Source organism: Harpia harpyja, chromosome 15 (genome assembly GCF_026419915.1).
Source record: "Harpia harpyja isolate bHarHar1 chromosome 15, bHarHar1 primary haplotype, whole genome shotgun sequence".
In the NCBI taxonomy this organism is placed as follows: domain Eukaryota; kingdom Metazoa; phylum Chordata; class Aves; order Accipitriformes; family Accipitridae; genus Harpia; species Harpia harpyja.
Genome location: NC_068954.1, coordinates 30,788,641 through 30,801,169, shown reverse-complemented (window position 1 = coordinate 30,801,169; position 12,529 = coordinate 30,788,641). Strand labels below are relative to the sequence as shown.

Below are 12,529 nucleotides of genomic sequence, written 5' to 3'. Positions count from 1 at the left end.
GGTGCGAGTCCCACTGTCACCTGGCTGGGTCACCCCTCAAGCTCAGCTGTCACCCATCAGGCTGTCGGGTCACCCTCAGGCTGGAGAGTCGCCCTTTCGGGGTGCTGGGTCACCCCCCAAGCTGGGCTGTCACCCCTCAGGGTGCCGAGCCATCCCGTGTGACAGCGCTGGGCTGCGGTGACAGCCCGCTCAGGCGTCCGCCGCAGGAGGAGTCGTCACACCCGGGCACAGACCTGTCCCCAGCTCAGCCGCTGTCTGACTGTCCCCAACAGGCGGAAAAACACCCAAACCCTGTCCCCACAGTGGTGCCCCGGTGTCACACAGCTCGAGGACACCCCAGTGTCACCCTCGCAGGGACATCCCGGTGTCACCCAGTGTAGAGACACCCTGGTGTCACCATCGCAGGGACATCCCAGTGTCACCCAGCGTAGAGACACCCTGGTGTCACCCTCACAGGGACATCCCAGTGTCACCCAGTGTAGAGACACCCTGGTGTCACCATCGCAGGGACATCCCAGTGTCACCCAGCGTAGAGACACCCTGGTGTCACCCTCACAGGGACATCCCAGTGTCACCCAGTGTAGAGACACCCTGGTGTCACCCTCGCAGGGACATCCCAGTGTCACCCAGTGTAGAGACACCCTGGTGTCACCCTCACAGGGACATCCCAGTGTCACCCAGTGTAGAGACACCCTGGTGTCACCCTCGCAGGGACATCCCGGTGTCACCCAGTGTAGACACCCTGGTGTCACCCTCGCAGGGACATCCCGGTGTCACCCAGTGTAGAGACACCCTGGTGTCACCCTCGCAGGGACATCCCAGTGTCACCCAGTGTAGACACCCTGGTGTCACCCTCACAGGGACATCCCGGTGTCACCCACTGTAGAGACACCCTGGTGTCACCCCCGCGGGGACGCCCCGGTGTCAGCCGGCACCGTCCGTCCCCGCGGGCCGGGGCCCGGGGCGCTCCGGGGGCGCGCCAGGCCCCGTTGCCATGGTGACGGCGGGGCCGGGGGGGGGGGCGGGTCCCCAGGGCCCCCCTCAGCGCTCCCAGCTGGGGCCGCCGGAACCCAGCGGCTGCGCAGGGAGAGGGCGGATTGGTGGAGAGCCGGGAGGTGGGGCGGGGCTTACGGGCGGGAGCGGCTGGCGATTGGAGCAGAGCAAAGAGCGGGGGGCGGGACCCCCGAGGGCGGGGGCGGAAAAGCCGGGAGGAGGCGGAGCCTCGAGGGACGCCGGGATCCGGATTGGCGGAGAGGTCAGACCGGGGGAAGGGGGGGGGGGGCACGGCCTCTTCCTGCGCATGCGCCGCTGCGCAGGCACGTCACTTCCGGGTGGCGGGGCGTTTCCGCCTCCCGCTGGGCCTGGAGCGGCCGCGCCGAGACCGCGCGGACCCCCTGGGCCGCCCCGCGGGACCCTCCGGGATCCCCCCCCCGGACCCCCACCCTGGGACCCCCTGCTTCTCCCCGCGGCGCTCGGTGCGGCCCGGGCAGCTCTTCCGGCCCCTCCCCGCCTTAGCGGGGGGGCCCGGCGTGGGCCTGGCGCCGGGGGCTCGGTGAGAGCCGCCCGGGGCATGAGGAGGAGAAGGAGGAGGAGGCCGGCCGACCCGCACTATGTGGTACATCATGCAGAGCATCCAGAGCAAGTATTCGCTGTCGGAGCGGCTCATCCGCACCATCGCCGCCATCCGCTCCTTCCCGCGGGACAACGTGGAGGATCTCATCGGCAGGGTGAGCCCCCCCCACCCCCCCCGGCCCGGCTCTGGGTCGCTGCGAAACGCTCGGGAAGGAAACGGAGGGTTTGTAGGGGAGGGGGGGCCGAGGTGGAGAACCTCCTCCGTGAGCCAACGGGGTGCCCCGGTGCTGCGGGGGCGGTAGGGGGGGGGGTGTCTGCCCCCGTTTGGCGGCTGAAGGGCCAGGCCGGGCTGCGGGCATCGCTCCCCGCTGCTTGAACGCCTGCCGGGGTGAGGTTCTTGCGGCTGGGCCCCCCCCTTGGCCCCGCGGAGGGGGGGGGTCGGGGAGGTTTGCCTCTGCCCGGGTCACTCTTGCGGGCAGCGGAGAGCCCTGGCTAAACCTGGCTGATCCGGGCAGCTGCTGAGCTATTTCGGGTGGCGAGGGCTCCGTGGAGCGTCTTAAACCTCCTTGGAGACGCCCTTTCAAAACCGACAAGCTCCCGGGTTCAGCCCGGGGCTGTGTCCCACCTGAGAATGCTCCCAGGGCAGCTCAGGCCGTGCCGGAACCTTGCCGGTGGCTTTTAAACGGCTGCCAGTTTATTTACCAGAGGCAGAGCACCCCGCTTGCCTTTCCAACCCCCCCCCCCCCCGCACTGTGCCCGCTGTCGGCCTCGCACCAGCCATTCCTCGTGATCCTGCCGGAGCAGAGAGCTGACAGACAGAGAGCGGCTGCACGGGTTATACCAGACCCCTGCGGCACCCAGGTTTCTTCAGGCATCGTTTAGTGATGATGAATTAATTAAAATCAAGCCTGGGAGCAGGGATGCAGACTGTCAAGTGCTTTTGCCCGGCAGCGAGCTCTGTGCAACTGCAGTTCCCGGCCTGAAAACAAACCCCAGGGCTTGCGCGGGAGCATTATGCTGGATATCTATTAATAAATCTTTTCTAACGATGCAAATTGAGGCGCATCAGCTGCTGGCTTGGGGGTGGAAAAGGGCCAAGAACGGGTGGGTTTGCTAATCCCGGCTGCGGTTTCCTGTGCTCTCGCAGGGCGCGGACGTGAACTGCATGCACGGCACCCTGAAACCGCTGCACTGCGCCTGTATGGTGGCTGACGCTGACTGCGTCGAGCTGCTGCTGCAGAAGGGAGCGGAGGTAAAGGCTTTTAAAGAACAAAACCACGTTAAATATGCAAAGGTCCCTTTGAAAAGGGTCGGGAGGCGGCAGTGTGTGCTGACAAAACAGCTGAGATTTGAGCTGACTGTTTTAAGCGGTGCCGGTTTTGTGCCCCCTCGCAGGGCAAAATGGGCCCAGGTGAAGGTTTATCATCCCAGTAGGGAGCGAAATGTTTGGGCCCAGGATCTTGGGGGTGCCCGCTTCTCTGGGGAGGGAGGATAGTTTTGCAGTGGAAACCTGAGGGAAGAATTGAAACCTGTATGTTGCCTGATCTTTGGCAGCTCCTTCTGGCTGCTGGGAGATCGTACCCCCCACTACCTGCCTCGTTTTCCCATCCACTAAATTTGTGATGTGGAAACAGTTCCGTGCGGCGCTGGCAGAGCTTCCCCTGATGCCGGCAGGAGCTGGGGTACCTCAGTGACCCCCAAGTCCTTTCTTCTCCCTCCCCTTCTCCTGCAGGTCAATGCCCTGGATGGCTACAACCGCACAGCCCTTCACTACGCAGCAGAAAAGGATGAAACCTGTGTGGAAATCCTCCTGGAGTACGGAGCCAACCCAAACGCTCTGGACGGCAATAAGGACACCCCGCTCCACTGGGCCGCCTTCAAGAACAACGCCGAGTGTGTGCGGTCGCTGCTGGAGAACGGCGCCTTGGTGAATGCCCGCGATTACAACAACGACACGCCGCTCAGCTGGGCGGCCATGAAGGGTAACCTGGAGAGCGTCAGCATCCTGCTCGACTTCGGGGCGGAGGTTCGGGTGGTTAATTTGAAAGGCCAAACCCCCATCTCGCGGTTGGTGGCATTGCTGGTTCGGGGATTGGGTACGGAGCGTGAGGATTCCTGCTTCGATCTTCTCCATCGAGCTATCGGACATTTTGAGCTGAGAAAAAATGGCAGCATGCCCTGGGAGGTGACCAGGGATCAGCAGCTCTGCGAAAAGCTCACGCTGCTCTGCTCGGCCCCTGGTACCCTACAGACGCTGTCGCGTTATGCCGTACGCCGCAGCCTGGGCGTGCGGTTCCTGCCGGAGGCGGTGAAGCAGCTGCCCTTGCCCACCTGCCTGAAGGAGTACGTGTTGCTCCTTAGTTAAGCAAAAGACAAGGCGCCAGGGCTCTTCTGCGCCGGCATTCGGCTCCCTTCGTCACCGCTTCCTCGCGGCAGCACTGGGGATGAGGTTGACCGCTTGGTTTGGGACTTGTGGGTGCCGGATTCCCCTCCCCGGTCACTGTCCCAGTTTTCATCCTGCTCTGCTCTTCCACCTGGGCTGGTGCAGGGCAGGAGGGATCCACCAGTGCCACTCACAGACGTCTCCATGTTGTGTCTCTGCCCACAATGCCTGCTTGGTGGCTCCTCCGATGCGCTCTCCCCTCGATTTTGGCCTCGTGAGATGAGTGATCCCCCTTTAATGGCAAATTATATCCCAGCTGTTGGATTAACCTAGGTTTTTTTCCCCTTTTTTTGCATTGGGGCAGACTCTGGGAAAGGAAGGCTTTCTGAGTGTGGGGAGAACAGGGAAACCCTCCTTCTTTGAAGGACCTGGGGCAGGAAGTCAAGAGAAGGTGTTGTCAGACCCAGAGAAGTCCTGTGGGATGTGTTGGCTGGAAGTCTGGTGGAAAAACTCACCTTAAGTGCGTGTAGCGAGCCTGTACGTTGTGTAAATGTGCAGGCTGGCACCTTTGCTTGGTGCAAACACCTGCACACAGCCACGGCTGCCCCAGCACGACACCCCGCAGACAGGGCAGGCCTTGTGTGTCCGTGGCTCCTGGTGCTTCAGGCAGACGTGGGGCTTCCCTTCAACGCATGGAAGTGTATTTTTCCCTTCTTATCTATAATTTTTAAGATGCATCAGTGCTGTAGAGGGGAAGAGGGTGGGAACACCTCAAAAGCCAACACTTTGTGGGGCTGTAATTCATGTGAGCGGAGGAAATGTTTCCCTCCCTCTCCGGAGTAGCTCTGCTCAGAGTGCAGAACGCTCCATGCCCCTGAGCAGAGGGTTTCCCTCCCATCTGCCATACGATAACCCACCCGAGCTCTTCCTTTGCTTTGGTTTTGCACCATCAACTCACCATTTTGTTGTTGATTTTATGTACGTGTGTGTATATACAGATTTTAGGAGGAGGCGTGAGGATGTGCTGGCAGCGGGGCACCAGGCAGGACCCCCGTGGGCAGCGCCTGCTCTCTGTTCGGCACGGCTCGCTCCCGGTGGCAACGGCATCCCCGCACGCACCGTCATGTATTCACAGAAATAAATGGCTCACCGCGTGCTGGAAGGTGTGTGTGTCGCACACTTGTGGATGGGGTCATTGAGGGAGCGCAAGGGGTTGGCCCTGCTCCTTTGGGGTCCTCCCCGAACAGGGAGGGTGCGTCAGGGTGGAGTTTGGGGGTGCTGCTGCTGGTGGTTTTGTTCCCGTGCTTGTTTTCGGCATGACGTACAGTTCCCGTCACACCTCTGAGAACAGTAACGTCACCTTGTCTGTGATGACGCCGTGTTAAACCCTCATGCTGATGAGTTCTGTGTGGGTTTTACCTCCGACTGCAGCCTGCCCCCTCCAGTCCCCCTTGCTGCTCCCAGCCCACCCTTCACACCCGTGCCTCTGCCCTTGTCTGGGGTTTTTTTGGATCTTGATGATGCACTGAGCTGCATCATCCTCCACGTGCATGTTCCTCACCCAGGGATCCTCTGGGAGAGCTGCCCTGTGCTCTCGGAGGTGAAGTGAGGAGGGTAAACTTTGATAGTTACTTTACAGGAGAAACTTGGAGGAGAAAAATCAGATTATATGTATTTTATTCCTCCCTGTTGTGCTGGGAAATGAAGCTGTCGGGACCAGGGGTGCCTGCAGGGCTGTGGGAGCCATGTTCCCCTTCCCCGGGGGTTGAGCACTGGAGGGTTGGATCATGATTCATGTTTGCCACCACGAGCGAGTGGTGAGTTTATTGAAGCATTTTAATTCTGAATTTTTAAGACTAAAGTGGTGCCCTAGGGACTCTACCCGGACCGTTTGCTCTCAGCTCATCGCAACATCCTGCTGCAACGCTTGGGGAACCACTTCTCTGTTTAAAAAGCCCATAAAATACCTAAACCAACCCTGAGGAAACCCTCTGCTTCAGTAAAACTGGTCTTTTGCTGAGGCAGTGGGTGCCCTCGGGGCATGGAGGTGCTGCCTGGCTTCCCGGGGGGTGTGAGCTACAACGGGGAGCGCTTGTTTCGGAGGTTCCCCAGAGCGACACAGGGACATGCTCCGGGACGGGGGAAGCCATGCTGGTGATCGCCTCTTAGATGTTGGACTCGAGTGAGATCCTCTTGCGTGTGACATGCTCCAGGTGGGCTTTCTCCGAGGTGTCCAGCTCGATGTTGTACTTGGCCAGGATTTTTAGGATGGGACGAAGCTTCAGCCACCACTGCTCCTTGGGGATGCGGTGCCTGGGAGAGAGAGAGAGGGTGGTGTGATGGTCCTGGGTGGAAACAATGCTGCATCGCCTGGGGAAGCATTCCCAGCCTGCATTTATCCTTCCCGGGCTTGGGGCATGGTCTCGGGGTGGAGGGGGAAGGGGGGCACCTACTCGAAATCCGTCTGCTCCTTGAGGTCGGTGATGGGCTGGAAGACGAGGCTGCGCTTGCGCATACCCAGCAGACAAGCCGAGTCGGCCGTGTTGGCGAAGATCCGACCTGTGAGGGGAGGTGGGGAGCGAGCTCAGCATTTTGGACCCTTGAGGAGGGGAGAGCACCCCCCAAAATCTGCAGGGGAGCCCTTTGTATTGAGATATCGGAATGTGCGTGCACATTGGGAAAGAGCCGGGCGTTTTCTTTTGGCCCTCCCACCCTGTGGCTGTGGGGAAGGGTAGGGGCCTTTGGAAACAAGGCAGAGAAACCCCCCAGGTGCGGCACCCACCGTGCCGGGAGCACTCCTTGATCTTCCCGGTGATCCAGGCCACTGCCTTGGCACCCATTTTGGTGCCGAAGTTCCTGTCGAAGGGGGTCGGGGTGCCGCCCTGCACCGGAAAAGTCACCGGGTGAACGCAGGGAAGCCCCGAGCAAGGGTCTCCCAACCTGCAGCCCCATCCCTGGGGGCCACATTCCTGTTCCCTGGGGAGGGTCTGTACCTGCTGCATGTGCCCCAGCACATTTTTCCGGCAGTCGAAGGTACCCTTCCCCTCCTCCGAGTAGAGGTTGTAGATGAAGTCGGTGGTGTAGTTCTCGTTGCACCGCTCATTCCTGCACCAGGGGAGGGAGATGGGCTCATGAGGGGGTGACGTGAGCGCGGCAGGTCTCAGTCGCCCCCCTGCTCCCATCCCACCCCAGGGACGTACCTGAGCACCAGCCCCCTCTTCACTGTCGTCTTCATCTTCTCAGTTAAATGCTCCACGTTGACCTACACGGATCATGAAATGGGCGTTGGGGAGCTTGGAATTGGGAATAAATGTGGCCTGGGGCCATGGTGATGCCTGGAGTGGGGGGACATGGGGTGCGGGGGGGTCCTCAACCTGCAGGTCACGGATGTTGAAGTGCTCCTCGTAGATGTAGGCGGCATCGGCACCGGCCGCCAGCCCCGCCATGGTGGCCAAGTAGCCGCAGAAGCCGCCCATGGTCTCGATGATAAAGACGCGACGCTTGGTCCCGGCTGCCGACTGCTTGATGCGGTCACAGGTCTGTGGAGGTGGAAGAATTGGGGTGGATAAAAGGGATTTACATTAACGGGTGTTGCTGCTGTTAAATGGGGAGGGGGGGCTGGGGGGTGCGGGGCCGCACCGTGGTGATGGTGTTGAGCGCGGTGTCGGCGCCGATGCTGAAGTCGGAGCCGGGGACGTTGTTGGAGACGGTGGCGGGGATGATGCAGAGCGGGATGCAGAGCTCCTCGTACTTGGCCCTCCCCTCCATCAGCTCCAGGCTGCCCGTGAAAGCCTGCGGGCAGCAGGGCGCAGGGTGTCGGCACGGGCACGGTGCCGGTGCCGGCAGCTGCCTACACCCTGCCGCCCCTTCCCCGCTCACCTCGAAGCCGCCGATAATGATCAGCCCGTGGATGCCGAAGTTGCTGATGCTGGCGCTGATTTCCTCAAAGTGTTTCTTGGGCAAGGTCCTGGGAGGGTGAAACCTCCCTGGCTGAGCCTGCCCAGGGTGGGGGGCTTGACCTGGGGACCCCCCCCATGGGGTTTCCCCCAGGTGGTGCATTACCTCTTTGTCCCCAGTTTGGATCCTCCCAGCCCTGTCCAGCTGCCGACCCTCTCCCAGCTGATCTCTTCCAGCTGGGGGGAAAGCAGCAAGTTAGAGGGGAAGGGGAGAAGGATTTTGGGGTGCACTGGCCTTGCCGTGACCGTATTGGAGCGATATTGGGGTAACCCGCTGCCCCCCAGGCCGGGGGACAACAGCGGGATGAAGCACGGTGGTGCTGGGGTTAGGAAGGGGGGCGAGCACCCCCATCCCAGGGGATCCCCTTTGCCTGTGGGGCTGTGGCTGCTGCTTTTCGGGGCCATACCCCATGCACCCCCTTTTCCTCGGGGATCGCACCTTCCCGTAGGCGAGCCCTTCGAAGCCGTCGTGCACCGCCAGCATCCGGTGCCCGTGGATGAGTCCGATCCGCACGGTCGACCTGACAGCCGCGTTCATGCCGGCAGCCGGGGCGCCCACGTTGAGCACGGCCAGCGTGTAGCCGCTCTGCGGGGACGAAGGAGCCAACGTCGGAGGGGTTGTGGGCTTCAAGGGGACCCCATCGCCCCTTCCCCGCTGCCGTACCTTGGTGGAGGGAGGGCGGATGTGTGCCAGCAGCTTGTACACGTTCCAGTTGTTCTGGAAACTCCTGCAAAGGGGGGGAAGGTGGGTGTGGGAGCCCCGGGGGTGGCCAGAGCCCCCGGTCCCTGCCACGGACAGGGTACAAGACGCTCACCGGCCCCGCAGCTTCAGAGCATCATCAAAGCGTCCCTCGTTCATCGCCGTCGTCACATCTTTGGTCTGTGGGGAGCAAAGATGGGTGGGTTGCAAAGATGGATTGGTTTGCACCACGCCGGCTGGGTTTGCAACGTGCCGCGGCGTTTGCATCGCACCGATCGGCTTTGCGTCACGCCCGGCCAGGTTTGCATCGTGCCGCGTGACTTTGCATCGCACTGGATGGGTTTGCGTTGCACCAGCTGGCTTTGCTCTACGTTGGATACGTTTGCATCGCGCCGCGTGGCTTTGCGTCATATCGGCCGGGTTTGCGTCGCACCCGTCTGCGAGGAGTGCAGGGGGTGTTCCTGGGGGTCCTGTCCCCCCCCATACTCACCACCTGGACACACTCCATAAGGGGCAGGCGCACGGCTTGGTTGCCCGAGAGGCTGACGACGCAGGCGGGGGTGTCGGGGGTCCCCTCCAGCAGAGCCATGACGGCTTCAACACCCATCCGGCTGCCCTGTGGGGACAGGGATGGGGACGTTACCCCCCCGGGACCCCCTTCTCCCCCAGGGCCGGGGTGGGAGGGAGCTGCCTACCAGGATGCGATCGAAGGCGGAGGGCGTCCCGCCACGCTGGACGTGGCCCAGGATGGTGACCCGGGTGTCATAACCCAAACGCTTCACCACCAGCTGCAAGACAGGGATGCGCCTGGATCCAGCCCTGTAGCGGGACCGGGAAAGGGCCAGGGAAAAAAAAAAAAAAAGGGGGCTTGCTCCCCCCCTCCCCGCTCACGTTTTTGATGTCGTCGGGGGTGATGGCCTTGCCATGCCTGTCGATGGCACCCTCGGCCACGATGATGATGTTCAACCTCGAGCCGCCCACGCGGGTCTGGGAGGGGGAAGACGGGGGGTCACGACAGGGACGGGGATGGGGACGAGGCGCCTGCCGGAGCCCATCCTACCTCCGTCAGCCTCCGGCACAAGTGATCTTCCCAGTCATCCTCAGGGGGGGCCTCGGGGATGAAGACCCAGTCGGCACCGCAGGCCAGGGCGGTGATGAGCGCCAGGTAGCTGGAGCGGGTAAAAAAGAGGCCGTTGAGGGTTTTTTCCTGACTTTCTTTATCGGGAGCCGGATCTGGGTGGTGGCGCGGGGACGTACCCGCAGTGGCGACCCATCACTTCCAGCACGAAGGTCCGCTGGTGGCTGCGGGAGACACGAGTTTCATCCCACGGCAAGCCCGAGTGGGGCCCGGACACCTGGGTCCCCCCCGGTGTGGGGGACCCGGGGGGGTCCCCGTCACCTCTGGGCCGTGGTGGTGATGGCATCTACAATCTCCATGATACGGTGCAGCGCCGAGTCGGTGCCGATGGTCATGTCAGTGCCGCAGAAGTCGTTGTCGATGGAGCCCACCATGCCCACGATGTTCAGGTAACTTGACTTCTTCGCCTCCTCCGCCGTGATTCCCCCTGCCGCAGGGTGGGACACCCCCTTTTCCCTCTGTCCCCCCCCCAAAACATCCCCACGGGGCCAAACACCAGCACAAACCTCCAGCGTGGGGAAAACCCCACCTTTTTGTGTACAACCCCCCGATTTTGGTGCAGACCCCCCCGATTTTGGTACAAAATTCCCTTTTTCTTTTCACCCTGCAGAAGAAATCTTGGGGGGGGGTCCCATGGAAGGGGACACACACACACACACGTACCCACTTTAACCAGCTCGGCCAAGAGGCTGCTCCACTCGGCCCGGAAGGTGTCGGCGCCGGTGAGGCTGCCATCGCCGCCGATGACGCAGAGGTTGGTGATGCCGCGTTTCACCAGGTTACGGGCGGCTTTCAGGCGTCCCTCCCGAGTCCGAAAATCCTGGCACCGGGCGCTGCCGATGACCGTGCCCCCCTGCGGGACCCCCGCGTGGGTGCTGGGTCACCCCCCCACCCCCAGCACCCCTGTGTCCGTCTGTCCATCCCCCCACCCCCCATCCCAGCTCCGGTTTCGGGTTATTTTCAGGCTTGACCCCGGTGCCGTGGCGTAGGGTTACACCGTACCCCCCCACCCCTGCCATCAGTGCACTGAGCTGGCTGGGCTCAGCCGCTGCTCACCAGCTGCAGCATCATGGAGACGCTTTCCCACGTGGCCTCCTTGATGTTGTCCCCACCGTCCACCAGCCCCTGATAGCCCTGGGGGGGGGACACACACAACCTGATGTTGAAACGACCCCCCTCCAGGGTTTGGGGGGGGGGGGGGGCTGTGTCTGGGAAAATTGGGGAGAGTGGGTGGGTGTCAGCACCGACCTCATGCACGAAGTAGACCTTGGCACCGGTGTAGATGCCCACCCGCACCACGGCGCGGACGGCTGCGTTCATGCCTGGGGGAGGAGGAGGAGAACGTCACCCTGGGATGCCCCCAAGGACCCCCCCCTAAAGCCATCAGCCATCATTTCCCTCCACCTTGCACAACACCCAGCTTGCCCCCACCCCCCAAAATCCTCCGCCCCCCCCTCCGGCACGGATCCGGCCCCGCAGCTGCCCGGGTTATTTTTGCCCCGTTGACATTTAGCAGCGGCGCCGCATGACACCGGGTGACAAGCGTGGTGGTGGTGGGGAGCCAAGCGGAGACCCCTGCGGGCTGGATGAGGCCCCCACCCCTCCCAACTGTGGGGTACCCCCCTCATCCCCGGGGTCACTCGGGCAGAGGACAAGCTTTGGGCTGAATCCCTGTGTTTTTGGGCAACGCCAACGCTTCTCTGGCGTTGGCTTCATGCCAGAGTGCTGCCGCTGTCCCTTCAAGCCCCCCCCAAATTTTGGCAGGGGGTACGTGCACCCAGACACCCCCCTCCACCCCAAAACTCCCCTTAACTCTACCCCACGGCTTCCTCACCCCACCGTCCCCCCAAGGTCACCCCGCAAAACTGCAACCTGGAGAAAACCACTGGAGCAACGCAACCATCCACAGGATCCGGCCACAAAGTCCCGTTTTCACCTGGTCTCTCCCCAAAATAGGGCCCCACCCTCATGCAACCACTGGCTTTTGGGGTCACCGGTGTGTCCCTTACCCTGGGCGTCCCCCCCGGAGGTGAGGACGGCGATGGCTTTGCCAGCACCCAGGTTCTCGGTGTGCCCATGTCCCGGTGGTGTCTGCGCCATCTTCTTGGCTGGAAAAAGAGGAAAATTGGGTAAATAAAGGCTGGGAAGGGTGGCGAGGTCCCCCCCGGTCCTGCTGGCACCCGCAGACTGGCACCCGCAGCCCCGCCAGCCCCTAAATTGGGCCCCCGGAGGGAGGGACGGCCCCGCTGGCAGCGGGGGGGGGGTGTCCCCTCCCCAGTACGGTGGGGGCATGGGGGGGGGGCATGATCCTGCAGGTACTGGTCTGCCCTCCTTACTGGTGCTAGTCTGTCCTTCTTACTGGTTCCAGTCTGTATTCCCTGCTGGTACTGGTCTGCTCTCCCTACTGGTACCAGTCTGTATTCTCTGCAGGTACTAGTCTGCCCTCCTTACTGGTGCCAGTCTGTATTCCCTGCAGATGCCAGTCTGGCCTCCTTACTGGTGCCAGTCTGTATTCCCTGCTGATGCCAGTGTGTCTTCTTTACTGGTACTAGTCTGTCCTCCTTACGGGTTCCAGTCTACCCTCCTTCCTGGCACCAGTCTGTATGCCCTGCCAGTGTGTCGTCTTTAGTGGTACCAGTCTGTCCTCCTTGCTGGCACCAGTCTGCTCACACTGCTGGTACCAGTCTGTACGCATTACTGGTACCAGTCTGCCCTCCCTGCTGGTACCAGCAGGCACTGACCTGGCGGGTGTCCCCCCCTTGGGGCAGGGGGGAGGAAGG

General features: G+C 62.2%; 2 protein-coding genes across 3 annotated transcripts; one reads left to right on the top strand and one right to left on the bottom strand.

Annotated features, from left to right (window-relative positions):
* The first annotated feature begins 1,418 nt into the window (after window positions 1-1,418).
* Window positions 1,419-5,117, top strand: ASB8 (ankyrin repeat and SOCS box containing 8). 2 transcript variants are annotated; one of them, XM_052809386.1, is made up of 3 exons: window positions 1,419-1,727; window positions 2,720-2,824; window positions 3,305-5,117. In XM_052809386.1, exons 1-3 carry the CDS (start codon window positions 1,611-1,613, stop codon window positions 3,935-3,937), a joined length of 855 nt encoding a protein of 284 aa, XP_052665346.1. In that variant the 5' UTR covers window positions 1,419-1,610; the 3' UTR covers window positions 3,938-5,117. The 2 variants fall into 2 exon arrangements, with proteins under 2 accessions (XP_052665346.1, XP_052665347.1); XM_052809387.1 differs by lacking the exon at window positions 2,720-2,824.
* A 498-nt stretch (window positions 5,118-5,615) lies between these two features.
* Window positions 5,616-11,986, bottom strand: PFKM (phosphofructokinase, muscle). Its single transcript, XM_052809371.1, has 22 exons — window positions 11,759-11,986; window positions 10,998-11,071; window positions 10,806-10,883; window positions 10,413-10,602; window positions 10,011-10,176; window positions 9,869-9,913; window positions 9,672-9,780; window positions 9,503-9,598; window positions 9,307-9,399; window positions 9,102-9,227; window positions 8,727-8,791; window positions 8,576-8,639; window positions 8,351-8,497; window positions 8,018-8,088; window positions 7,835-7,922; window positions 7,595-7,747; window positions 7,330-7,494; window positions 7,156-7,217; window positions 6,949-7,060; window positions 6,738-6,837; window positions 6,409-6,514; window positions 5,616-6,268 (listed from the first exon to the last, which is right to left on the bottom strand). The coding sequence occupies exons 1-22, from the start codon at window positions 11,847-11,849 to the stop codon at window positions 6,121-6,123; spliced, it is 2,349 nt and encodes a 782-aa protein (XP_052665331.1). The 5' UTR covers window positions 11,850-11,986; the 3' UTR covers window positions 5,616-6,120.
* Window positions 11,987-12,529: the final 543 nt, after the last annotated feature.